Source organism: Choloepus didactylus, chromosome 6, assembly GCF_015220235.1.
Source record: "Choloepus didactylus isolate mChoDid1 chromosome 6, mChoDid1.pri, whole genome shotgun sequence".
NCBI lineage: Eukaryota > Metazoa > Chordata > Mammalia > Pilosa > Megalonychidae > Choloepus > Choloepus didactylus.
The window spans coordinates 68,906,527-68,933,976 of NC_051312.1; the positions used below are offsets into that span (position 1 = coordinate 68,906,527).

The 27,450-nt window shown below is 42.0% G+C and overlaps 1 protein-coding gene across 4 annotated transcripts in view; it reads right to left on the reverse strand.

Moving 5' to 3' along the window:
- The window catches only part of TEAD1 (TEA domain transcription factor 1), a 279,289-nt gene that overhangs the window by 171,810 nt on the left and 80,029 nt on the right, over positions 1-27,450 (reverse strand). For all 4 annotated transcript variants that reach the window (XM_037839922.1, XM_037839921.1, XM_037839920.1 and 1 more), the window contains exon 2: positions 14,853-15,108. In XM_037839922.1, coding sequence (XP_037695850.1) covers positions 14,853-15,009 — 157 coding nt within the window. In that variant the 5' untranslated portion in view covers positions 15,010-15,108. The remainder of the gene's footprint in view (positions 1-14,852; positions 15,109-27,450) is intronic.

A 27,450-nucleotide genomic window follows, 5' to 3' on the forward strand; every position in this document is an offset into this window, starting at 1 on the left:
TTGTTATACAATCGTCTTCAAGAGTCAAGGCTACTGGGTTGGAGTTTGGCAGTTTTAGGTATTTACCTCTAGCTATTCCAATATATTAAAACCTAACAGTGTTATCTATGTAATGTGTAAGAATATCCACCAGAGTGACCTCTTGACTCCATTTGAAATCTCTCAGCCACTGAAGCTTTATTTCGTTTCATTTCGCACCCCTCTTTTGGTCAAGATGTTCTCAATCCCACGATGCCAGGTCCAGATTCATCCCTGGGAATCCTATCCTGCATTGTCAGGGAGATTTACACCCCTGGGAGTCAGGTCCCACGTAAGGGGGAAGGCAGTGAGATCACCCGCCAAGGTGGCTCAGTTAGAGAGAGAGAGAGAGGGCCACATCTGAGCAACAAAGAGGTACTCAGGGGGAGACTCTCAGGCACAACTATAAGCAGGTTTAGCCTCTCCTTTATGCTAAGCATTTTAATGAATTATCTTGTTAACCCTCACATCAAACTTCTGAAATGGGCACCGATATTAGTCCTATTTATTGGATGAGGAAATGAAAGCTTAGGGATATTTATTTCCCATGATAATATATTCACTGAAGTGGCAGAGTCAGAATTTGAACGCAGAAAACCCTCACCCACTCCACAACTCATACTCTTAACCAGCAAAATCAACTTATTCCTATGAGCTGACTGACAACCTCCCATATAAATCACCCAGTGAGCTAATCAGATTTTGTGGCCTGGTCAAAATAACTTAACAGGCTTCCAAGTTCCCCAGTAATAGCTTAGTTCATTGTTCCACTGAAGTGAATCATTTAGAATCAACAATGTCATTGCCTAGAGTTAAAAGACAGAATTACTACTACCAACAACTTCTACTGATGCAAACTTTTTTTTGTTTTGTTTTGTTTTTTTGAGGGCCTGTTATGTGCCAGCATTATGCTAGGGCTTAGAAATACAAAAAAGCCAAAGACCTAGTCTCTGCCCTGAAAGACTTCTCAGTGGAGACGGAGAGATATGTATGCACATCTATACATTAAAATTGAGTCTGATAACTGACTCCCAGGGGTGGAAATCTCCCTGGCAATGCAGGATATGACTCCCAGGGATGAATCTGGACTCCGCACTGTGAGATTGAGAACATCGTCTTGACCTAAAGGGGGATGCGAAATTAAACAAAATAAGGTTTCAGTGGCTGAGATTTCAAATGGAGTCGAGAGGTCTCTCTGGTGGGCATTCTTACACACTCTACAGATAGCCCTCTTTAGGTTTTAATGTATTGGAATAGCTAGAAGTAAATACCTGAAACTATCAAACTCCAACCCAGTAGCCTTGACTCTTGAAGACGATTGTATAACAAAGGGTGGCAGTGTGACTGTGAAAACCCTGTGGATCGCACTCCCTTTATCCAGGATATGGATGGATGAATAGAAAAATGGTGACAAAAACTAAATAAAAAATAGGGTGGGGGAGTGATTTGGGTGTCCTTTTCTGCTTTTATTTTTTATTCTTATTCTGATTCTTTCTGGTGTAAGGAAAATATTCAAAAATGGATTGGGGTGATGAATACATAACTATATAATGGTACTGTGAACAGATGACTGTACACCATGGATGACTGTATGGCATGTGAATATATTTCAATAAAACTGAATTTAATTTAGAAAATTTGAGTCTGTTAAGTGTTTTGACAGACAGTAAAATAATTTCCTATGGAAACACAAAAGAGGGAGCAACTAGCTCTGCCTGTGGGGATTAAGGACGGCTTCAAAGAGGGTTCAAGGACCAATAGGAATTTACCAGAAAGAAAACACGATGAAGGTTGTCTCAGACAGCAGAAACCCTGTTCTCTCTTTTTTGTTTACCTGGAACCAAAACACTCCTTCACACTAGCCACCAGCAATGCAAGGTACACCAAGGCCAGAGAACCCTAGACTCCAGTTCTGTCACACCTCAGAGACAGCAAAAAGTAGTGGCTAAAAGCTCAGGCTCTGGAGCCAGATGTCTTCACCAGTTACTAGCTGTGTGACACAGCAACTTACTTAACCTTTATGAGCCTCGGTTTCCTCATCTATAATATGGGAATAATAATAGTAACTATTCATAAGACTTGTTATGAGGCTTAAGTGAGTTAATACATATTTAGAAAAGTATCTGGAACAACACAAATACTAGATAAATATTATTATTTTGAACCCCTTGCACAAACCTGCCCTCGTCAGTCCTTGTTTTACTAAGATTTGTACATCTTAAAAGATCCCCATCCCAATGCATGTGTTCAACTCACCTGACAATTCTCCTCACTTAACAACTGCTCACGCTGCTGTCTAACGATACATGGGGACTGAGAGAATGCTTCCTGATACACATGGCTTACAAGCCAAGTAACCTAAATAGCATCTTTCATAATCAGGATCATATCGCTGTTGCCTTTTGTGTGTTGCTGTGAGACAGAATCTACAAGGGCACATCTTAATGCAGAGACTGCAGTAACAGTTGAATAAACACGCAATCCGATACCTCACATCTGGCATATCATCAACCCCAGTACCTTATTCACAAATATGTTTAAGGCTGCGGCTACTTTATAGGTACAAATATCTTTATCAGGACATTAACGTCCACCAAACCTCTTTCAATAAAAGCTGTCATAAACAACAATCTCTCGTAAGCTGTCACGGAAGCTACTGTGTTTGTAATAGAACCCTTCACCTACAGAGAGTTGCCAAAGCCCATTTCAACACAATAGGAAGTTACCGAGTGCTGAGGCAAGGACAGGGTGAGTAATTGGGACCTTTGTAGATGGCTGAAAAAAACTCAGCTTATTAACATATGCAAATTATTAGCACAAAAGCTGCAAAGCTTTGGGGTGATGAATTATATTTCCCCCAGACCACTCTCTTTTTAGGTAGCCTAAAAGTTCTTTTGCTTTTGCAGAACAATGTCTACGGAAAGTTTCAGTTAATGATCAATTTCTCTGACTGTGAAAAAAAGCTGTGACGCTTTTTTTTAAGTTTTTTCTAATAAACTCAATGTCCTGGGCAGCCTTTCACTCAGTGTTTCAAAATGGTAAGGGGGCGTAGGGAGTATAATGATACAGGAAGAGGCTTTAAAGAATAAATATCCATATGGGTGGCTTTGAAGAACAAATTTGATTTTATCATTACCTGGAATTGAAGGATCTGAAGGAAGGGAAGATGGGCAGATGGCACAATCTGCAGCATATGCATAGAGTGTAAGTATCAGGCAAATGAAACATACCTGTGATTAGATATTATTAATTATTATAACCAAATAAGTATTTGCAGCATGCTTGGAGTACCCAGAGTGCTTTCATACTCAACCCACCAATACCCAAAGGCTGTGCAAGTACAAGCAAGTTCCTCGCCAAGAATCTGTTACAAAGAATAACATGGTTATCAGAAAAAGAGCAGCATTTTAAAAAAACAAGCCTCCCAGAGGTCCCCAACCCTCCAAGAATAAACCATGTCCACTCTCTCAAGTGGAGGTAAATACTGGCTTGGCAGAGAAATGGCTCCTGTTAATTCTGTGTGGCACTTGTGCTGTGAGCATGTGGACATCTGAAGAATGCATGTGAACGTTTTCCTCTATTTCTCCCATCACCCTTTTCCCTATAATACACAAGTGTTAGGCTACTGTGACTGCTGGTGTGGACAGCTGACTGACAGATTCAGGTGGTCAGTGCACCTGTTGAACTCCCTGACCGATGTCCTAAAACCTATAATAAGAACACCCTGTTCTGCTTCTGGCTCAGCACCACCTCCCTCTGACCACCTGTCCCCCAAGCGCCGTGCCCCAGCCACCCACACAGGGAAGGAGGAGGTCCCGGCACCACCCTCCTGCTCACCACGACCCGTCAGTGCTTCCTGTGACTGAGCCCCTGGTGAACATCACACACAAGCTGACCCACGCAATGTGTTTTTCATATTAATTCTTGAAATTTTTTACATTTTCTTTAATGAGTATTCCTTACTCAGAATCGGGGAAAAATAAACTGTATAAAATTATCTTTTTTCATCTGATTCCAAAAGTAACATATGTTCACTATAATACGTTCCATTAATACAGAAACATGTAACAGAAAAGGAGTGAGTCGTCTATAATCCTATCCCCCTGAGGCAACCACTATTAGCACATGAAAAATTCCTCCAGATTTTTTTCTATGATCATAACTATATAAATATTTGTAGATTAAAATCTATCTCGTTGAGTGTTCTGTAAGGTAGCACCTTTACTAAAGAGAACCACAAAACTCTACCACAATAATAATGATAATGTGCAAACACAAAACAGAACCAAAAAACCCCATTTTAAACCCTTTTCTATCAATGAAATAGGATACAAACAAATAAATAACAACAGTAATAGTAAGTTAGAAAGAGACATGCTCTAAAGAGAAAGAAAAGGCCACGGCTACAGAGGAATAAGGATATAAGGTTCAGGGGTGGGGGGCAGGTCAGTGGGGGAGGAATAGAGACACAAGAGTCAGAATCCAGGGCTGTGCTGCTAAGAAAGCAGAATTCCCCCCACTTCCTCCTCCCATTTGACACTGCTGTGTGACCCACTGCTATGGGGCCTGCCCAGCTTCTCACCAGCCTTTGACCAGCAAGAGGTTCCCATTGATCCCTTCCATCATCTCTGACTCCAATTTGGAAAAGTCTGCCCTGGATCTCCACTCCCCACACCCTCCTTTGACAGAAACCCCCAGAAGGAAGGCTTAGTCCAATCCCTTCCCTTAACTAAACACCCCTCTAAGTAGGCCAGGGAGGCTTAATCCTGCTTGACAGTTCCCAGATATTCTTTCCTACCTTTCCAACAGGCCCTTCAACAGGCCCCGAACAAGCTTAACCTTGCAAAAAGATTATTTTTAGAGTTCACTTCAAAGCACTGTCTCTTCCAAAATTGCATTTTCTCTCAACATTGTGGAAAGGTAAGAAGGAACATGTTGATTTACTCACCCCATTCTACAGATGATGCCAACAAGGCATAAAGAGCTTGTGTACATTACAGGGATAGTTTTGGACCAGCCACAGAATTTGGGGGGGGGGGGGTATTAGCATGTTCTTCTGACCCCAATGTTCCTTGCACCCTACCATCCTGCCACTCTTTCCTAGGCTCACACCATTTACTTATATCACCCTCTTTCATTCACATCCATGGGGCCATGTCCTCCTCAAAGAACTCTCTCAAATATCTAGGTTACTTTGATAGTTTATTTACAAATTCACACGGCACCCATCTACTGTGAATTTCAACATCAAAGTGGTTAATCAATCCAATGTCAAGGGGCCTCATGGTGTGTGACTTCCTTGACCCCACAGCCATCGCCACTCACATCAGTTGACCACATTTGTGGCCACACCTGGAAACTAATCACTCAAAATCTCTCCACCTCTAAGGTCTCAGTGCTGTGCCCCCACATGACAAGTCTCCTACCTTGCCACCTCTCCGACACTTAGCAGAGCCCTTGAGCCTCAGGCTCCATGACTTATCAGCCCCTCCAGCTTCACTCTGTTCCTTCACTCACTAGCACCCTGGAGTCTCACGTCCCAGACCTGACAATTGTCAAACTATGGATAAACCCAATAATCCTCTGAAGAAAAATTCATGCAAATATTGCCAATGGGCTCCAAAATGTAACACTCTCCACTTTATTCAAAATGAACTCAAAATGGAACACAGACTTAAATGGAAGGCTTAAAACTATAAAATCTTCTGGAAAAAACCATCATAGAAATCTTCAGGTTCTAGGACTAGGAAAAGAGACCTTAGATTTGACACCAAAAGCATAATCCATAAAAGGGAAAAGTGATAAATTGGACTTCATCAAAATTTAAAATTTTTGCTCTGTAAAAGACCATGTGAAGAGGATAAAAAGATCAAGGACTAAAATCCAGAATACATAAAGAACTCTCAAATCTCAACAGTAAAAAACCAAACAACCCAATTAGAGAATGTGCAAAAGACATGAACAGACATTTCAGACATGATATACAGAAGGCAAAAAAGCACATGAAAGGATGTTCAACATCATTAGTGACTAGGGAAATGCAAATTAAAATAAATCACCACACATATATCAGGCTAAAATAAACTGGTGACAACACCAAATGCTGGTTACGAAAGTGGAGAAACTGGATTGCAGGTGAGAATGTAAAGTCATACAGCCACTCCGGAAAAACAGTTGGGCAGGTTTAAAAAAAAAAAAAAAAATTAAATGTGCAATGACCCAGGAATTGCACTCCTGGGCATTTATCCCAGAGAAATGAAAACTTATGTTCACACAAAAACCTGTACATCAATATCATAGCAGCTTGATTTTAAGACCAAAAACTGGAATCAGCCCAGATTTCCTTAAATACGTGAATGGTTAAACAAACTGTGATATATACAAACTACAGAATAAAAAGGAATGAAGAACTGATACACACAACAAATTGGGTGAATCCCTAAGGAATAACGCTGAGCAAAAAAGTGCCAATCCCAAAAGGTTACCTACTGTATGATTCAGTTTATATGTTTTTGATATGACAAAATTTTAGAAATAGAAGACAGATCAGTGGTTGTCAGGATAGAAAGCCGAGATGGGGAAAAGCGGGTGAGAGTTGGAAAAGGGGAACACCAGGGATCCTTGTGGTGTTGGAACTATTCTGTATCTGGACTGTGGTAGTGGTTACGTAAACCTACACAGGTAATGACACTGTACAGAACTTAATACACACATCTGTACTAAGCCAGCTCCACTTTTCAGAAGGTCCACAACCCACCTTAGCCCACATGGCCTTCATCATCATCTGAAGAAAGCAATCATCAGATCCTCTTCTGACGCTCCACCCATCCTCTCTTCCCTTATGTGTCAGAGTAAAGAAGCCCCACTCCCTTTATTGACTCTTCTATATTTTTTTCCACCAAATATACCTTCAATTTATAGATCCTACTCCCCAACGAACCAACATGGCCAAGTCTCTCCCTTGTCCTAAATAAGTCTTTCCTTAACTTTTTATGTCCTTCCATACATGGCCAGACCTTTCCACAGACTGGGCAATGGTAATGTTCCCTCTTAGCATGGACAGAACAGCAAGTAAATATCAGAGCACCTGTAGTTAACTAAGTGTACCCAAATTCTGCAAGGACAGCTTCAAATGTTCATCTCTGACTCTCTGCTCCTCTGCTTCTTTTACCAACTCTAAAAATGTGGTCCTATCTGCGTGAACCCAGACTGCTGTGTAGCACAGGGGCTCCTAAACCTGGCTGATAATCCTAAACCTGGCTGATGATCCAGATTACCCAGGAAGCATTTAAGAATACAGACTCCAAGATTATACTCCCAGAGATACTGATTTGCTTGTCTTGTCTGGGTCAGTATTTGTTTTGTCTTTTTTTTTTTTTTAAAGCTCAAGTCTTCTGCTGCTGATGGTTGGGCTTGGAAACCATCGGTCTATCTCCCTTTTTCTTAAAAAAGGCAATCTCTTTATTTTCCTCCTATTACAGACATTCCATTTAAAATTGATGCGTTTTTTTCTTGAAAAATTTTTAGCCTGGGCTTCACAGGCTTGGGATAACCCATTCTCATGGCTTTAGTGATCTCTTCTATTATGGTGAGTCTCCAAACTCTCTCTGCAACCTCCACCTGCCTGAGCTCCAAGCACAAACTTCCACTGCCCTACAGGTCATCTTCATCTGATGGCCACCTAGCACCTCAAACATACGGCAAAACTCTGCTCTTTGTTTCTCTCAACTCTACAAACTTGCTTTTCCTGTCTCCACCCCCCAGCATGGCTACCCTTCCCATTATTCAGAAGTAGAATCCTGAAATCATCTTTAACTCCTTCTCTTTCACAAATCACATCCAGTCAACCTGTCTGGTTGGTTCTACCTCTGATTTCTTCCTCCCACCTACACTGCCATCCTCTAGTTTAGGTGTCATCCTCTCCCAATGGACTAATGCAATAGCCATCTAACTTGTCTTCATGCCTCCAGAGCTGGCTTTGTAAAAAAAACAGGCTGAATCATGTCATCTTTGCTAAACAAATGTAATAGCTTCCTTTTGCCATCAGAATAAACACCAGACACCCTTACGTGGCATTCAAGGCCCTCTACTGTAAGGTGCCAGCCCACATTTCCAGTCTTGCCTACCACCACATCCCATGATGCACCCTAGTTTCTAAACACACCAGAGCCAGGCCTTTCTTTATTCACGCTGTTCCCTTAGGCCTGAATGCCCTCCCACATAGCAAGTCTGAACCACAAATGGCCTAAAGGTAGATGCAAAATTCCTATAACTATATACAAATGTGCATTTTTCTGGGGAGAGGGTTCCCAACTTGCTAAGGGTCTATAATCCAACATAAGCTTTTTAAAAAGACAACACTAAGTTGAAAGATTAATTCAGACAAGTCTATCTCTCTGTTTGATTCTGATTATTTCTCCCTCTTTCATTCTCAAGTATATACCTGTGCATTCTCCAATCATAACAAACACACTTTCTACTGCTCTGCCACTAAACTTGTCCATATTACAGTGTATCGGCTGTATACACTTGCTTTGGTTTCGAATGTAAGCTCCACCACATATTTGTGTGATGTTGCACAAGTAACTTGACCTTGCTAGGCCTCAGATTCCTCAGATGTAAGATGGGAACAATCTCAGTTACCCTGTATCATTGGGTTGTTCTGGGCAATAAGCAAGACAACACATTCTAAAACCATGAGAAGGCACCTGGCACAGGGTAACTATTCAAAATAGGCCAGCTATTTTAATTATAATTAGTTTCTATCTGCTGTTCCCACCCTACACCCCCAGCACATCACGGGCCCTTAATGAATGACTTTATTTATGAAGCCATGTCTTCCTGAATCCCAGGCTCATCCACCATCACAGCAAGGCTATTACAGAGCATAACTCAGTAATAATTTAACATCCCTTTCCTTTTTCTACCTTATGACCAATTCTTGAGCCATCCTAATTAGTTATTTTTTACCCAGATTGCACAACAGCTTACACTTTGTGCATAAACCTCTGTGTTCCTCCACCCCTCCCCCATTAAGTTTTCCAATCAAAACGCTGATGACGCTGGCTTTGCTATTCTCACAGGAACCAAACTATTTCAAAATCCCCCATTACTCATCTGTTCTGAGGACTCCAGAATTAACTCTTGCTCTACTACTGTGCCCATTTTTAGTGGAAAACCTTACTGCCTCTTGAACCAAAATTTGCCAACTCACAGAGCAAGAATCAGGGGCTCCTCTTTCTCAACATACGGAGACCATTAAAACTACAAACACCGTTCCCTTTTTTTTCTCTTTTCTCTAGTGAGTTTTTCTAACAGTAGAGGCCGCTAGTTTCTGAGACTTAGTAACCCACCTTTCTTTATTTTAACCAGTAGGTCATGTATGCATATATTCAACAACACTAACAGCACTTTCTATATCTGAGACCCTGAGATACCATCTGTATGGGACAGGTGGGGTCCCTGGCTTTGCAGAGCTCCAGTAGGTTCTAGGGGCACAACTCTTGGTGCTTCACATTTCTAGCCTATTCACTTGAATCCACACACTAAATCAATGGTCAGAATGAAAAGGAAATCAAAGATAACACAAGATGCTTGGATGAAGAAGTGGGAAGAGCAAAGTTCAGCTCAGGCCCCATGGGTCACTTTCCCAAGGTTGAGCGATCCAATGCAGCTCAGATTCTATAGCCATTTCCAGATCAGGGCCTCACATCACCTTCTATTCCTCACAGATAAGCTGTGAGAGGCCACTAAAGGAAGATCCTTTACTGAGAACAGCAGACCTACCTGAACTTGGAGACTGCAGATTTTCAGTCTTTGCCCATACTGATTAACTAGTGAACGTTCAAGCTTGCTGTGCACACTCTCTCAACCTGGTGTGTCCTTTTCAGTTCTGCCACCTGCTCACTAAAAGGATCCCCCTTTCCTCTTTGTATCTTGGGCTACTGTAAAGTAAGCAAAGGGGGCCAAGTTCTGTGCTCCCCTGACTGGCAGCACCCAGGTCAGCAACTTCCTCCTCCTCTTCTCTCATCCACATAATCCAGTTCTCTATGGCTAGCTCTGGCACCCCAGAAAGAAAGGTTCCCTTCCTTGGAACTGTCCTAACCAAGGACCCAAAGATATCTGGCTCACAAAAGGAGAAAGTCACTGCCCAGCAACTGCTCTTCCCAGACTGCTTGTAGGATCCTAAGGTATCACATCTTCCAGCCATCTTCCTGGCCACCAGCCAGGCCAGCCTTGTGATCTGGGATCCTCCCCACTGCGTTATTTGAGATGCTTTCCTCCTGCCAGCATCGGGCCAGGTGCCCCAGACATTAGCGGCCAAGAACAGACTTAAAAGGCTAAGTGGAAGGTGGCCATCTTCAAAGGGCCCTCAGATTTCCCAGGAAGCTCTGACACCCAGCCCTGACCTCAGGTCAGTGTTTCCTGCAAACGAACTTGTGGTAGCTCCATGAAGGCAGGGGCTGTGTCTTTCTGGTTCACTACTGAATCCCTGACAACCCCTAATACAGAGCCTGGAATACAGCTGGCTGCTGTTCAATACTCATTTGTTGAATTAACATATAATGACCTCTACCAAAGAAGGAACACAAGTACAGTGAAAAAAGCCCACATTTTGGAGTCAGACAGATATGGATCTGAAAGCTTCTAGCTATGCCATTTATTGGTCATGTTAAGTCACTTTACCTCTCTCAGCCTCAGCTCCCTTGTCTATACAGTGGAAATCAAAATGCCCACACTCAAAGAGCTGTTGTGAGCATGAGATGGAAATTATATGCAAAACCTTGAGCACAACAAATGGCAGAGAGTACTTCCTTGTTTTAAGTTAATAAACACTTAAGAGCTCTTACAGTGCGCCAGACTGTTCAAACGTAGTAGGAAGGAGTCCAGATCACAATTAGTTCATTTAATTCTTATAACAATCCTATGAAGTAAGATTGATTTTAACCCCTTTTGAAACTGAGGATATTGAGACACAGTGAGATAAAACAACTTGCCCAAAGACTGATAGTTGCCAGTGTCAGGCCAGGACTTATATTAATTCCAGAGTCCACCCTTTAAGGAGCTACACTTCTCTGCCTCTGTAGCAAGCAGTCAATGAATATTAGTTCCTGTCTTCCTGGTTTGATTATGGGGGGTATTTGACCACATTGCAAGACTAGGGTTTTCAGTCACAACAGAACCAAATTCAGGGATTCCCATGGTTCACTGTTTTGTTTTGTCTTATTTTAAACCATGGCCTGTTCCTCTGAAATCCAATTCCAGACAAGTTTGTTAATCAAGAACTTCCCTCCCAACTTGCTCTCCTGCAGGTTAATCCTCCTCCCACATCATCTACCAGGAAAAAAGACTGCTTTTTTTCATCCACTGCTATGGATAAAAAATAAAAAAAGAAAAGATAAGAAAAGAAAAGAGAAACAGACACAGAGAATGAAAGCATGCAAGTGAATACACACGTCCTTAAGGACAAAGTCAAAGAAGCCCCCTGTCCCTTCTAATTATCCATAAAAACAACTGCCTACACATAAGGGTGTCCAAGGTAGAAACTATCTATCCACATGGAGATCAACTACATAGTCTCAGTTTCCCCACAGATGAAGGGAGCAGAGAGAGAAAATTAAACCATCTCTTCTAATGGCCCAAACCTTATCATAAAGAGAGCTCTCCATTTTTTCCCTCTATAAGATTGCAATTGCCCTACTGCCTACCATGAAGAAAATTTCATTACCAAAGTAGATCAGCGCTGCACTTGACCTTGCTTTTCCAAGGGCTCGAGATTAGTGACATCACAATGCACTCCACAAATGATCAGAAATATTGGAATAACCTTCTCAAGTCAAAAACACTCGGTATTTCACTAAAAGGCATTAAATTATTTTGATTTTACTGCCCAGAATCCAAAATGCTTTCAATGTTTTCCTTTTCAAAGCCCTTAGAGAGAAAGTATGCTCTCAGGTCTTTCAGAAACCCCTGAATCCTGGTCTGGTTTCTGTCCCGATTCACATGTAGTAAGATGGAGAGCAGACCAGATGCCAAGGAACAGTAGCTCTGATCCCACATTGTTCACTTGACTCAATCCTCGAGTGGCTGAAAGCTCTCAAATCAACCTTCTCTCATCCTCCAAGTCTCACGCAGCTTCCAGGCACCTAGAGCAGTTCCTCTTAAGGAGCTCCATCTCCCATGCTCCTGCTAACCGCCACATTTCCCTTCCAAAGTAGTAGTAGAAGAAGAGCCCCACATCTTGGCCAAAGAGAAGGAGTTGAGAAGGGATGTTTTCTCCCCAAGATAGATGCACCTCCTTTCTCTCAGAGGAGGTAGGGAAAGCTGCAGGGCCCCAGCGGCAAATGCATTTCCTGTACCCCCAATTGGGATACACAAACCTGGAGGTTGTATACTCAGCTGGGTAAAAATCCCCCGATGAATAGGACTGTTCTTCCCAAATGAGTTGTACTTCCTAATGCTGCTTGCTCATAGGGAGTGCCCCATTTTAAATCAGGTTGGCCACCAGCAGAATCAGTAAATGTATTGTTGACTTCAGAAAAAAAGATTCCATATTTCAGAAACACATGCACTGAGGAAGCACTCACAATCTGTGTTACCCTGGGTATTAAAGACACGCTCACCCACTAGCACCATATTTGTCAAATGACTGATCTTTCTTGCTGAGTTACAAGTCGCAAAATCACAGTATCATAAAATGTAAAAGTCCTAAGGACCTGTGAACATCATCTACGTTACTGTCTTTATTTACAGAGGAGAAAACTGAGACCCAGACCAAGGGGAGAACTGTTCAAGTTCATAGCTGACACACAGCTCAAATCCAGGGCTTCTCACAGTTCTCTGTTCTTCTGCCTAACCCACTTCCTCTGATACCTAATTACCAACAAGAGCTCTTACACAATTATTTTCATATACAAGTATTTTTATGATTGGGTTATATGCAATTTGGTTATCTGCCATGGCTGCTACTAAAGACTAAAATCTCAATGGAAAGGAAGTTTAAAAAATTAACTTTTCCTCTGAATTATGTTCTCAGCCTCGAAGCCTTGTTCCTGAAGGCTTTCCCAGTATTCCCTGTGAGAAATGAAGTGCAACTGGAGCTATTCCCAACCAGGATTTCCAATACCATGCCAATATTTTAGAAAAAACAATTTCTTGGTAAACAAATGGGAATTGTACAAGGTAGAGCATCCTGCAGCCGCCCTTATTGTTATTATGTGAAGACACATAATAAAGTTATCTTCAAAGATGACTTGAAGATTAAAGTGCTTTTCTCTGCCTTTAAAAGAGGGGAGGGAAGTTGCATTTTCAAGTATGAAGATAAGAATCTGAAAGCAAACAGTCAGCTGAGGAAAGGGAGTCTAGGAAAGACATAAAGACACAGAAAACCTAGGACTCTCAGACTTTCTACCCACAGCAGCTGAGATATTTCATCCTGAGTCTATTTCACCAGACATGAAGAAGCTTCTTTGGCTACAAAGGATCATATGAGAGGCTAAAACAAATGCTGAAGGTTTGGGTTCTCCCTCTCTCCCCTGTGTCGGTGACCCTGGCAGGCTGAGAGACGCCAATGCTGCAGAAAGCAAAATTTTCCTTTTTTCCATTACATCATCCAAGTTGAGAGGGGGAGGGTGGGGCGAGGGGCACAGCTGGTGGCAGCTGCACCACCATCTGCTTTCTCCTAAGCAGTATGTGCTAGTTTGAGCTGCAGCCTCCTACCGCTCCTGAGAGAGGAGGCACAGTATTAAAGGCACAACACCCTATTATGGGAAAGCTTTCAAATTATTTAGAAATAAATCACTCCCATGATAAGTTAACAACCTCAGGTAGGTCGCTGAGCCGGTTTTCTTTGAGTTTAGGTTATTTGTTTGCATCTCTTTAGACTCAACTATAGAGCAAACTCTGTCAACTAAATGTACCCAATTAGACAAGCAGAATATACAAGCAACCACCTGCCATCTGCCTCCAAAAATAAGCAGCCAAAAAGTACGATCTCCAGCTAGAAGTATTTACAGAAGAAGCAGGAAATGCCCAAACCAGCACACAAGCCCCACACCAGTGAACAGTTACTCGCTGCTTTCTTTGGTATCCCAAGTCATCTGGTCAATCAGTCTCACCCTCCTTGGCACTCTTGGGGGTTTCCTTCAGAACACACTGGGAGGTGCCCCCTTGTACAAGAGGAGCTGGTGACAGCAACCTGGAGGGCTAATGCCTTGTCTGGTCATTTGATGGCAAATTGGCAGCAAAAGCAGCCAACTGGTGGTTCAAGGGTCCAATCAAGCCTATATACATGTTTCATCTGGCTTGAAAAGGTTTACCGGGAATAAAAAAGTTCTGGCTTTTTAAAATTAGTGAACTTTATATAAACATCTAGGTTGCTATCTTTTCATGAAAAATATAATTAATTTAAAAAGAAATAAATAAAGAGATCTGACAGCACCAGGCCCCCATTTCTGCATGGCACCAGTCATGTGCAGCTAAGCAGCAGTGCTTTGCTTAGGTGGGGCAGGCATTCTAGAGAACTATTCCCCTTATTTGGTGTCTGCACGTGCCACTGTAACCATTTATATATTCCCACCTGGACCTGGAGAGCTTTTGAAGAAATACCACTGAGTAGGAAGGAGAAGACAATCCCAGGGAATGATTTCCCAATGGTCCTTTATCAATTCTTCCCCTTCATTGAGATTCAGCCCCTGGATGAACAACTAAAGTTCTAAGTCAAAGATCATTCAACCCAATACAACAAATGGATCTGAGTAGAAGGCCAGCTACAATTTGTCTTTTAGTACCAAGGCAGGTTGTAGTATTCCAAAGGAGCATTCTAGGCCACTTACCATACATTTTGCCTTCATCTGATAAGATGATTTTCCTCCTCCCACAGGGTGGATAGATAGCCAGGGCCTCCTGAAAGCTCTGCTCAATGTCTGGGCTCCAGACCCCTTCAGCGTCATTGTCAATTGGCTTATCTGCAGAGTCACTCATTCTTTCCATGTTTTCGGCAGGGCTCTCGCTGCCGCTCCAGCTGCTGGGCTCAATTTTGGCGGTTGGATTTTCCAAGCCGAAGCCTGGAGCCTCTTCAAGAAAATAAACCTAAAAGAAAAATCACAAGATAATATGATATGGATGTTGTATCCGAAAAGATCTAGCTCTTGCTAATTCTATTGCAAGTTCTTCAGTCATCCGCTTTACCTGGAGAGTAACTCCCAGTAGGGGACATGGGATTTTAAGACCCAAGTGGCTTTTTGTTCTTTATCTATGTTAGCACACATACAGAAATGCAACGTCAGGCAGTAGTCAGATAATCTTCACGAGTAAGAGGAAATTTTCATCCAAGAAGACCTCTCACTCTCAGTTACAAAGGTGCAGTGAATCATGCAAAACCACTTAAGAAGAGCCTATCATCTACCAGAGGCATTTTGCTCAATAATAATCAAATCTAGACAGTAGAATAAGTTGTTTACAAGAAAATAAAGTAAAACAAAAGATGTTCTCACTGTGGCATCATAATTCTGAAATGTCAAGCCATCCCAGTATTTATCATTCCAAGAGGCAAGATGGTGGCCAGATGGGGGAGGGGAGATGGAAGATTATTTTGCTATCATAAATAGCAGTGTCAAGATTCTGGGACCTGCTACCCTACAGCATTTGTCTTTTGGGCTTTACCCTATACAATCATGTCACCTTTCCACTCTCCTAAGCTGTAATTTTGAAGCAGGGACCAAGTCACACCCATTCCTGTTCTTCTCTACAACACACACCAGAAGTACATATCACATTGATAGAAATGTTCTATACCCACATGGAGTGCTTCATCTCAAATCCTATTCTGCATTCCCGATCACATGAACCCTATGCGAGAATCTTTTCATTTATTTTTCTGTAGCACTGAAGATTACAGAACCAAAAGAAATCTTTGTCAAAGATTTATTCCCCTACCCCACCTCCATGGTTGCTAACATGACCACAGACATAGGGGACTGGTGGTTTGATGGGTTGAGCCCTCTACCATAAGTTTTACCCTTGGGAAGACGGTTGCTGCAAAGGAGAGGCTAGGCCTCCCTGTATTTGTGCCTAAGAGTCTCCTCCTGAATGCCTCTTTGTTGCTCAGATGTGGCCCTCTCTCTCTGGCTAAGCCAACTTGAAAGGTGAAATCACTGCCCTCCCCCCGACGTGGGATCAGACACCCAGGGAAGTGAATCTCCCTGGCAACGTGGAATATGACTCCCGGGGAGGAATGTAGACCCGGCATCGTGGGATGGAGAACATCTTCTTGACCAAAAGGGGGATGTGAAAGGAAATGAAATAAGCTTCAGTGGCAGAGAGATTCCAAAACGAGCCGAGAGATCACTCTGGTGGGCACTCTTACGCACACTTTAGACAACCTTTTTTAGGTTCTAAAGAATTGGGGTAGCTGGTGGTGGATACCTGAAACTATTAAACTACAACCCAGAACCCATGAATCTCGAAGACAGTTGTATAAAAATGTAGCTTATGAGGGGTGACAGTGGGATTGGGAATGCCATAAGGACCAAACTCCACTTTGTCTAGTTTATGGATGGATGTGTAGAAAAGTAGGGGAAGCAAACAAACAGACAAAGGTACCCAGTGTTCTTTTTTACTTCAATTGCTCTTTTTCACTCTAATTATTATTCTTGTTATTTTTGTGTGTGTGCTAATGAAGGTGTCAGGGATTGATTTAGGTGATGAATGTACAACTATGTAATGGTACTGTAAACAATCGAAAGTACAATTTGTTTTGTATGACTGCGTGGTATGTGAATATATCTCAATAAAATGATGATAAAAAAAAAAAAAAAGATTTATTCCCCTTACATTATGCATGTAACCTATGGTCATAAAAGGATAAGCTTTCAAAACAAATGTCAAACTGGCATAATACCAACGTGAAAATGATCTAATCCAGCACTCCCTGCTGCCCAGCACACTAACATATCAATACTCCTTTGTTGAAAAGGCATCAGATCATCAATCCAAAGGTTTCCCCCCAAAGAGGGAAGAATTGCTCCTGGAGATTGATTGAAAAGATGAGGCGGAAAAGCCACTTAATGTGACCACCCTCACCCCCAAGTCCGTGCAACATTACAGCAGAGGCACCCAGCAAGGAAGTGGGTACTGGTGGCCCCACCTGGCACCAGGGGCTGCCCCAGATCCCAGAATAGTCATCTGAGTGCAAACAATCTGTCTTCTTTTCTTCTCTCTTCCAAATGGATCCTGTTACCCTGCCCCCACTCCCCACCACCTGTGTATATCAACAGATCCAAGGTGCAGAAATTCTGAGGCACACGAACATTACACAATTAGTGGTCTAACTAGTGGGTGCTTTTGGCTTCTTCCCCTGACATCTTTTTAGATTTGGCAGCACCTGAATGAAAGAAACCCTTAGGTTATCTGCCTGTAAATGATGCCACTGATCCATGATTCAAAGAACTTGTCAGCAAAATATTTACTACTTCTTACCAACACGTGTACATTAATATAGGACTTTAAACACTGACAAATGTTATGGCATAAATTATGCCACAAGAAAGGATTTTGTGATTGACCCCCAGGTGTGGGCCTCGAACTAATCGAACGATTACACTTTTTGTTGGAACCTGAGTCTTATAAAATTCATGCTGAACTACACTCTATCCAAGAGTCTATTCTAGCTCCAAAGCAGTTTATCAGAGAAATGACAAAAAGGGTGAACTGCTTGAGCAATGACTAGTCTACCTTCTCCCCTTTCATTCTCTACCACGCAAAGTAAACCAAAAAGCAAAATCAAAGCAACACACACATACACCCAACCAAGCCAGTCCTTGAGCCCTGGGCGGCTCACAGCAGTGTAAACTCATCCCAGGGAGCCACACTTCCAGACAGACATATAGAGGGGCAGAATCCAGGACGGTGAAGGGTAGCAGAAGGGACCAGTGGAACAGAGGTGGGCTAAAAAGAACATTACCATATAACTGGCAGCCTCAGAGTCTCCAGACCAAAATGCACCAACACCTCCATCCAACACCTGAAGTTCCCTATAAAGCATTTCACCAACTGGTTATACAGTGTACACTTGAACATCACCAATGACAGGGAGCTCACCACCTCCTCAGAACCTCCCTTCTTCAGATGGACATATTGAATCTGTTAGGCTAAAATCGGTCTCCCGGTAAACTGCTATACATCTATCCCCTGAGGTCTATCTGTTCTTTGGGGGAGAAATCTTCCCCCAATATATCCATGTAGGTATGATAGGAACAGTTCCCAGGCCTCTGGCTGTCTGTGTTCCAGACTAGATGCAATTTGCATCATCCCTCAGCCCATCCCTAATGGAATGTATTCCAGTTTGTCCATAACCATCAACAAATGGCTGTACTTATGATCCATAAAACCTCTAAGCTCCTCTCCCCTTCCAGGTGCTGCTCCAGGATCCTGTCTCTCCTATTCTGTACTTGTGTAATTGGTTTAGGAGCTAAGAGCAGTTTATATTTATTCCTATTAAAGACCATTAATTTTAGCCTCAGCCCATGGCCCAAAGCTGGTAAGGTATCTTCTAAATCATAATTGCCAAGTTTGGTGTCATTAGAGACTGAACAATCTCTGAAGAGCTGTCACCTGGGGAGAGTGTAGAGCCATTCTGTGGATGTTTCAAAGAAGCTTCTGACTCTACATGGAAAAACTCTCTGCTAGTTCAACTGTTCAACAAGGGACAAACTGCATTATAAGGCAGGCAGCAGAGTATGGAGGAAAACCCCTTCAAATTATCTCTAGTAAGAGTCACAAGTCCTTGGTTGTTGGGGGAATTTAACATCCGCTAGCATTAATTGAGTGCTTACTAAATACGGGTACTATTCTAAGTGCTCACATGTTCTTAATCCTTCACTGCCAAGGGAAGAACTCTGTGTTCAGAGTTCTGGACAACTGGAGCTCAGTGGAATGGAATTACCTACACTAGACACAGGCCAGGAAACAGCCCGAGAGACTACCAGATACATAATCGACAGGCCCTATGGTTTTACAACCCAATTGTAAGATGAGGCCTGTATGGGCAGAGTTTCCGATCACAAGACTGGGGCTGGCTGAGAAAAGCTCCCGTACTGGATACCAAAATAACCCTTCTGGCATTCCACCCATCAGCTCGTTTCCAGCCCAGCTCAAAGTCCACCTCATCCTGGAACTGTTCTTGAATTCAGTGGCTCAGACAGTATCAACCACACATTAGGAGGATCCTAAAACAGCTGATTAATATCCAATCTACCTGGCTTCTGAATTTATAGCAATAAGCACCTGTTTATTACTGATGGGATCTAATCATGTGAATTATGCACAGAATATCTGTGCCTACACAGCTGATGTCCTCACCTCACCATACACCCTTTGAGTAGGTGAGTCAACTTTCACTCAGTTCAGAAAATAAATAACAACACAGCATTGGGGTCAGAGGAGAGGCAGATGTAGTATTTAGAATCACTCCAATCTAGTTCGAAATCTGGCTCACCCACTAGCCATGGAACCCTGAATAAATGAGTTAATCTTCAGAAATTCAGGTTTTCATTTATAAAATAGAAATGATAAATTAAATTCAACCCCAAGACAAAATTCATCAAGGGATGGGGTGAATCCATTCTACAGGGTTGCTGTAAAGATTTAGTGAGGTAAGGAATAAAGATGTTCTGTTGTCTATAAAACCATGGAACAGATGTTCACTTATTTTCAAGTCCATCATCTCTAGACAGTGATAGCTGTACCTTGTGATGCCCAACACCCACTGATAATGGAATGGTGAAGGGACATCCCCTAATGGTTCCCTCTGGGAAATCAATTTACAAAGGATCCTCTTTCTTAAGGTCTTCAGGTGACTCAAGGGGCAATTTACATTGGTGACGAACACCTTTATTTCTAACACAGCTAAATCTGAACTTATTCACAGGTTCAATAGCTTTCATATTCTTTCTTCACTGCGGCTCAGTTCAGGGGAATAACCCCACCCACAGAACACCAAGAAGGAAAGAGGGAAAGGGAACCTTGTTTATTGAAAACACAGTGTACCATGTAGCTCCCGTGTGCCTCAGCTTCCCTCCTTAACACTTTTCTGAAAGCTCCTTTTTTCCTGAAACTCCTCCCAGTCACTACAGTAAACTCTAATAAGACCTGTTACCTGTGACCCAAATACTCCTGCGAACTGCTCCTAAAGTCACACTCCCTAAATGGATAACTCTTCCACAACTGCTCCCCCGCTGACGTTTCAAGAAAACTAACAGAAGTCCAGTGGAGTGATATCACCTGCACACCAACCAAAACACATTTTATTGTAAAAGCCTGGGAGAGGAAGGGAGTGAGGTGCTCAAAGGCTAACACTATTCAACAAGCAGATGCACAGAGGGGCTTGAGGTGGGACCCAAGACTCTGCTGCTCCTTCATCTTAATTTTTATGGGCCTATCATAATGTAAGCATCTAACCTATTTAATTTAAGGGCTCTTTGGGGGCAATACATGTGCCTCTCACCATTAAAACTAACCCTCTTATTTAATGAAATGCCACTGAATATGACTGTCATAAAAAAAATCCACATGGTTTGTTTCAGCCAATGTCTTAAAACCCTATGTGGCAGCAGAAAAAGAGGTGGACTGGGAGTCAGCACTCTGTCTCCTAACTGAGCAACCCAGGGCCACATGCTCTCAACACCCAGTGTGCCTCAGTTTCCATGGCTAACACTGAAGGAGTCATTCATCACCTTGAATTCCCACAGACTCTACCGATTATGGAACTTGGTAAATTGGATTGTGATTGTTCCTCCCATCCCAATGTCCTTGAGGACAGGAACTATTACATTCACCAGAGTATCACCAAATGCTAGCACAGTACCTGGCGTACAGTACCTGGCATAATAAATATACAATGAAAAGAAAGAATGAACCAATAACCAAATGACATGAACATTCTCTGATAGTGGCTTGACTGAACTTATCGCCAAACTGTCACTGAGAAGAAGAGTCTTTCCCATTCTTCACCCTGTTTCTGAACCAGTGCTAATGAGTAATAAAAGCCCCAGAGGAAATTACCAAAATAGGAAGAAGCAAGAGGACAGGCTTAAACCAGGCACAAAGTGGATAGATAATCAAGAGTTGGCTATATAATCCAATTTCTTATCATGATTATTGATGACAAATAGTCTTTCTGTGTTAAAAGGGCAAATACAGTTTGGGTTTAAGACATAGGCTTCTTCTACCATGAACAAACCTTATTTTGAGGGAATGGTAATTTCTGAGATACACTATTTTATATTATCTATTTCTTCTATTTCCCTTTTCTTTTGGGGATGAAGAAGAGAACCAGAAGGTGAAGGATGTACGGAAAGTGACAAGGGAAGCAAAGTGGGGAGGGTATAAAGACCAGAAACCAAAGAAACAGCCAAGGATGAAATATAAAGAGGTGAAAAATGGTAACATAGCACATCTAATTAAACAAGTGAGCGGAAAGGGCAACATATAGGGAGTGGCAGTAGAAGGAAAGTTAAGAAGAAAGACATTTCTAAGCTCTAAGAAGAATGTAGAAGTAGGTAGAGGTGAAAACCATTTTAGGGTTTAAAGATTTTTATAAAGAGAATCATGTGATCGGAATGATATTTGCAGTAGACAACACAATCAAGCATTTGAAGGTTTGAAGGTCACTGTGATCTCAGTGAAAACCCATGACCAGCCCCAGCTTTTCTCATAAGAGAAAAGCTCCCTCCAACAGAAAGACCAGGAAAAAAGGTGCTTTATTTCCAAAGTGAACTGGTACCTCAAATCCAAATTCAACCTTCACTCCATGAACCAGGTTTCAAGCACAATACCAGAAGCTTTCACCTACAGAATCTTACTTAATCATTAAACCATCCCTGCCAGGTATTATCCCCATCTTATGAGATTCAGGGAGCTTAAATAAATTCACTAAAGTCATATGCTTAACAGAAATTTGAATCCAGGAGTCATTTCTCCAGAGAGAACGCACATCCCACAAGAATGTTAGACTCACACTACACACTCACAAGACAGTGAACTGGAGGCTGGATTTCAAACGGAGAGAATGTAGGCAATGCTGAATTCCCAGCTCTGTCTTCAACTGACATCATCAAGCACAGAGATTAATTAATTCCTAATGAATAGAGATGATAATGACTCACCTCCCTGGGCTGTTGGGAGGAATGGCAGACATGAATGATGGTTAATTACTTTTACATCTGTGAAGTGGGCCGTGTTCTTACTGTCCTATCATTTCACTAGCCAACTTTGCCAATAAGTGGCCCAAGGAATACAGCTGAAGGTCCGCAGCCTGAATTTAGTGGGCAGCCACTAGGAAGATGGAATTGCAGAATGTATGTCATTATCAGAGCAACAGCAGACTTTCATGGAATGCTGACACTGAGAACTGAGGCAACATCTGCTGTGAAGCCAGCTGCAACCAGTGTGCCTTGGTGTCATATATTCCAATTGCCAGCAAGTTCTCTCTAATTTCAGCAAGGTGGAGTGGATAATTACTCCTTCTCATTTTCGAATAATCACTTCCAGATTGGCAGGATCTATCAACAAGCCAACACCTCTTCACCAAGACCTGGATGGTGAGCACCCTGTTAAAGGATTTAGCGTTACCTTCCTGAGATTCCCAAATGAATTCTCAGCACCATCAGCCTTAACTACTCTCCCAGATGACAGCTCAAGAAAGGTTCTGATCAATTTCGTGCTCTGTAGTACTGATGGGACCACTCTGCATCACTAGTCTTTAAGTGAATTACCTTCCAAATCCCCTGAATGAATCTACTAGCCACTGAGAATGGAAATTCCTGCCCCTTCCTTTCTCCGATTGGTATCACCTATCAAACTGATCACTGCTCTCCTTCACCAGTGGATGTCTTTAAAAGGACAAGGACATACAGAAAGAGAAGACCTTCACTTCTTCAGCTAGCCAGCGATGCGTTTCCTGAGGAGTTCATCAAACATTTTCATCGGAATTGCCAGTTTGCTCCCTGCCCTATGGAATTTGGACTCATGCATCCCCACAGTTGCATGAGATTTTATAATCTTATATCTAAGATATTTCTTGTTGGTTCTGTTTCCCTAGAGAGCCCTAATTAATACACCATGTGATTAGTTAACACTAACACCCCCTTTATTCAGTGTATGGGGAGATGAGTAATAAAATAAACACATGCATAAAAAACAATAGGTTGGGAATATGAGGACAAAATACCCCTGTGTGAACTATGGACAACAGTTAATAGTGCTACTTTAATAATCTTTCATCAATTGTAACAAACATAACTACTCTTTCAATTGTAACAAACATAACTACTCTTAAAATATAGAATTGCAAAATAGTGTCATCATCAACTGTAATAAATTTTCCACACCAATGCAATTGTTGGTGGTGGGGTGGTATATGGGAATCCTATATTTTGTACCTGATTTTTCTGTAATCCCACAACCTCTCTAATAAAAATGTTTTTTAAATAAAAAAAATAAATAAAAGAGAATCTAGAACTTTTATGAGCATTGTCAGGACTCTTAGCTTTCGCATTAAAGAAGAGATTTGATTTCAAAATAAGCTTCAGTTTTTCTCAGCTAGTGGTGGGTCTTGTCTCCTATCCTTTTCCCTCTGCCTGAGTCTGGTAAGAAGAGAGTTAATGTCTTTTGCTTGCAGGGTGGCAGTTCTAGCTATGAAATCAGTAATCAGATAATTATTACAACAAGCAGCTAAAATAATATTAATTTGTTCTATTTTTAAAAAGCAGAGTATCAAAATATAAATAATGTTTTTACTGTAGTTATCTGTTTTATTAAAGTTGTGCCTTATACCTTAAAAAAAAAAAAGAAAAGAAAAAGACAAGGCCATAGACCCAGTTTAAGGCAATCTACCCCATCTGATCATTCCAGAGCAAAAACTTGATAAAGTTCACTCACAAGGTGAGCATCTGCTGGATTACATGACCTGCAGTCTGAGTCATGGAATCCTGGGAGATGGACAATTTAACCACAGGAAACATGTTTCAAACCCAGAAACAGTTTCCTACTCTAAGAGAAAAACATGCCACAAGAGTCAGCAAGAAACAGTTGACAATAAGTACTTCAAAAGAAAAACTCACAGGTCCTTCTCCAGGAGTTGACAGTCAAAGAAAGAAGCTAAAGCCCCAAACACTCAGGAAAACCCTGAGATTAACTCCCCAATTCCAATACGTCTGCGGAGTGAGCATACATTTAAGGGAGGTTAGCCAACCATAAGGCTTACTAAAAACAAAGAAAACAAATACAGGGAAAATAATACTTTTTAACCACTGAACCAGAGGCATGTGTAATGTCACTCTCTGACCCTGATTCCTAAGCATTTTAAATTACAAGTACAAATTTAAAAAACACAACCCATTCATATTTTAAAAGACAGCAACATGCCAGACAAATACATATACTGCTTTTGGCCAAACCTTAAGTCAAGCATTCCAGAGAAGGTCCAGCTCAGCCCCACCCCGAAGGCATTCCTAAAAACGGATGCCCTACCACCAGAGTGCTGGCTCCCAGGTGACAAGTCTACTTGCTTAAAAAAGGTCAAGACTCACCCAATGTTACACAGCCTGTTGCCAGCCAACTTAATGATATGTGGGCTGTCTGACTCCAAGTGCCAGCAGCTGACGTGCCCAGAAGTGGTCCCTTGGTTGACTCAGAATTATAATTTCTGCGTTATCAGGAATGGCCCTCCTCCCTACACTACATTGGGAAATGGCCCCCAGTCTCCTCCATCTTCCGTGACTTAGCATGCTTCTCCCATTCTGGCCCTCCCTCCATCTACCCTGGGTTATTTAGACAGGCCATGTTGATAGGGCAGAAGCAGTTAAGTCCAGTTCACTTCTCATTCAGTCATAAGTCAATCAAAAAGGAAAACTTGAAAAGAGATGGCACTTTAAAGCGGTTAATTGTGAAGAGCTCTGCTCTTATTCTTCAATTAGATACAATGGTATTGAAAGGTTCTTTAAAGATCCATGGATCCATTTAGATGTCATCAGCATTCCCATTAGGGGATCCAAAACATAGGCTTCCAACATACCCAGAATGAAAACACTCCTCTTTCATCAACCTAAGGTAACCAAAGAACACAACTCATCACAGCACATTTTTTCCCTTCTATCCTCTTAACTATCAGAAATCAGGGTATCACTTTTTTGTGTTTGTGTGGGGTCTGCCCACCTGCCTTTAAATACTCATTTCTAATGGCTCTGAGCATACAGATCCTGATACATTATCCAAATCACACATGGGTATTTTTTTAGCCCAAAAATATTATCATGAACTCCTCAGGAGCAGAGAAACAGAACCTGTGTGACAGGAGGACATGGGATGGAAGTGGAACAAGATAAAACAGCAAGTAAAACTCTAACCTGTTTGTTCCAGGACCTTTGTGATCTCACATTAACTTAGAGAAAGTTTACTTAATCCAGGAAGTCTGATTAAAGTGCTTTTATTGAATTATGCTTTTATGTGATGCCATCAGCATACTGAGTGCTATTATAAGAAGCTTCTCTATGAAATTGATCACAGGGTTTACTTCAAGGCTGTTGCGGATGTCATTCATTATGTCACACAAATCGCTCTTTACAAAGATCCCCAAGAAAAACTCTAACAAATAAAGAGGGTTTGTGTTTTACATCATGGTTAACCCACTAGGCCTTTACTTTAATCACTGGCTGCCAAAATGCATCAAGCCATGCTGGCAGGGTCCTCAGAGAAAGCACGGAGGGTAGTGGGGGAGGGAGAGGTAGGCACTAGAGAGACGGAGATAAATATGTTTTGCTCCCTGCCCTCAAGAAGTGTCCTATTCAACAGGGAGAAAAATAAGTGAACTATCCTTTCCAGGAAGCCTGCCCTGACCTCTCCTTGCCCAGGAGAGCTAAGCAATCTATCCTCTGACTGCCTGCAGCACCTCTTCAGGCCAGTTCAAATGAACGTCCTCACTCACTGTACAGGAATGGTTTGTTTAAGTCTCGGTCACCCTTGTGAGTTGGTGAGATCTTTAAGAGTTGGGTCCATGCCTCTATTCACTTTCCTACCCTTGGCATTCAGCAGAATGCTTGGCACAAATAATGGTTCTCAAAAAATGGCAGATGCCTAAATAAGCCAAATGGTGAATAAATGAGTGAATAAATGAAAGAACTACAATATAAGGTGTCAAGTGCTACCATAAAGGAATAAACAAAAGTGTCACTGGAGCACAGAAATAGGATGAATTTATTCTGTCTCTCAGGTCAGGCAGAACTTCATGGGAGATGACATTGGTCCAGGTCTTGAAGTCTGAGCAGGACTTGGCAGGGCAATTATGAGAAATGCAAGAGGGAGTCCTGTTCAGAAAAGAGAGGGGAGAAGCACAAAAGCAGAAAGGGTGGAGCTGCGGCTGAAAGTAAGCTGAGGCAGATGGCAAGGAATCTCAAAGGCCTCAAAGACACAGAGTTCGGATTGTTTCATACAAAGGCAACAAGAAAACACCAAAAACATCAGGGGACTGTAGGCAACTCCTGTTGTGTGTGTGTGTGTGTGTGTGTGTGTGTGTGTGTGTGTGTGTGTGTGGGGTGTGTGTGTGTGTGTGTGTGTGTGTGTGTGTGTGTGCGCGCGCATTTGGTGAGATAAAGAATAAAAAACAGATCATTTTATAAAACTGGAATGAGAACTTTTAAATCAAAAGCATTCTCATAGTGTGGTCCAAGGCCAGAATAGTTCTCTAGATAAATTCAAGCATTCCAGTGTGCACACCCCTTAAGACTTCTAGATTTATAAAGGGATTTTAATGCACCAAAAGACAGGGACAGTTTACACAGGTGTGCTTGTGTAAACAGCCCAGAGCCATGGGATTAACTCTCTTCAGTGCCCAGTCACTCAGCTCTTCCAATAAATGCTTAAAGCCCTCTACTTGTCTCCCTGGCCCCTAAAGACAGGTTGTGTGCTGACAGTGTGGCGGTGCCCAAACCCAACATGCAAACCCAACAGCCATGCTTACAGAGACTCACACATGTGTGCAAATGACCAATGTGCAAATATCAGTAATGCTGGCATGAGCAAATCCACATAGTAATCAAAAATATGACAGTGCTTCTTTGCAAATGTCCATGAGCTCCTAGTGGTCACTGATATCACTCGGTCCCCATCCTTCAAAAAGAAATGCAAAAAACAAATACAAGGCAGTGAATTACTGAGCTGTTTACAACTTCACAAGAACATCCAGCTGATGGCTAGCTCATGAAGGATGTCTCTGGAGAGGCTATACAGAATCACCATATATCAAGTAGCATTGTCTTACATCTCCAGAGACTATGATGGCAGTTGGAGCTTCTGTGGATCTGAGATGATTGCTGGAGATGCTGGAGTCCATTGGTAGACTACAGGAAATCTTTGCTCTTCATGAAGCACCCCAGAACT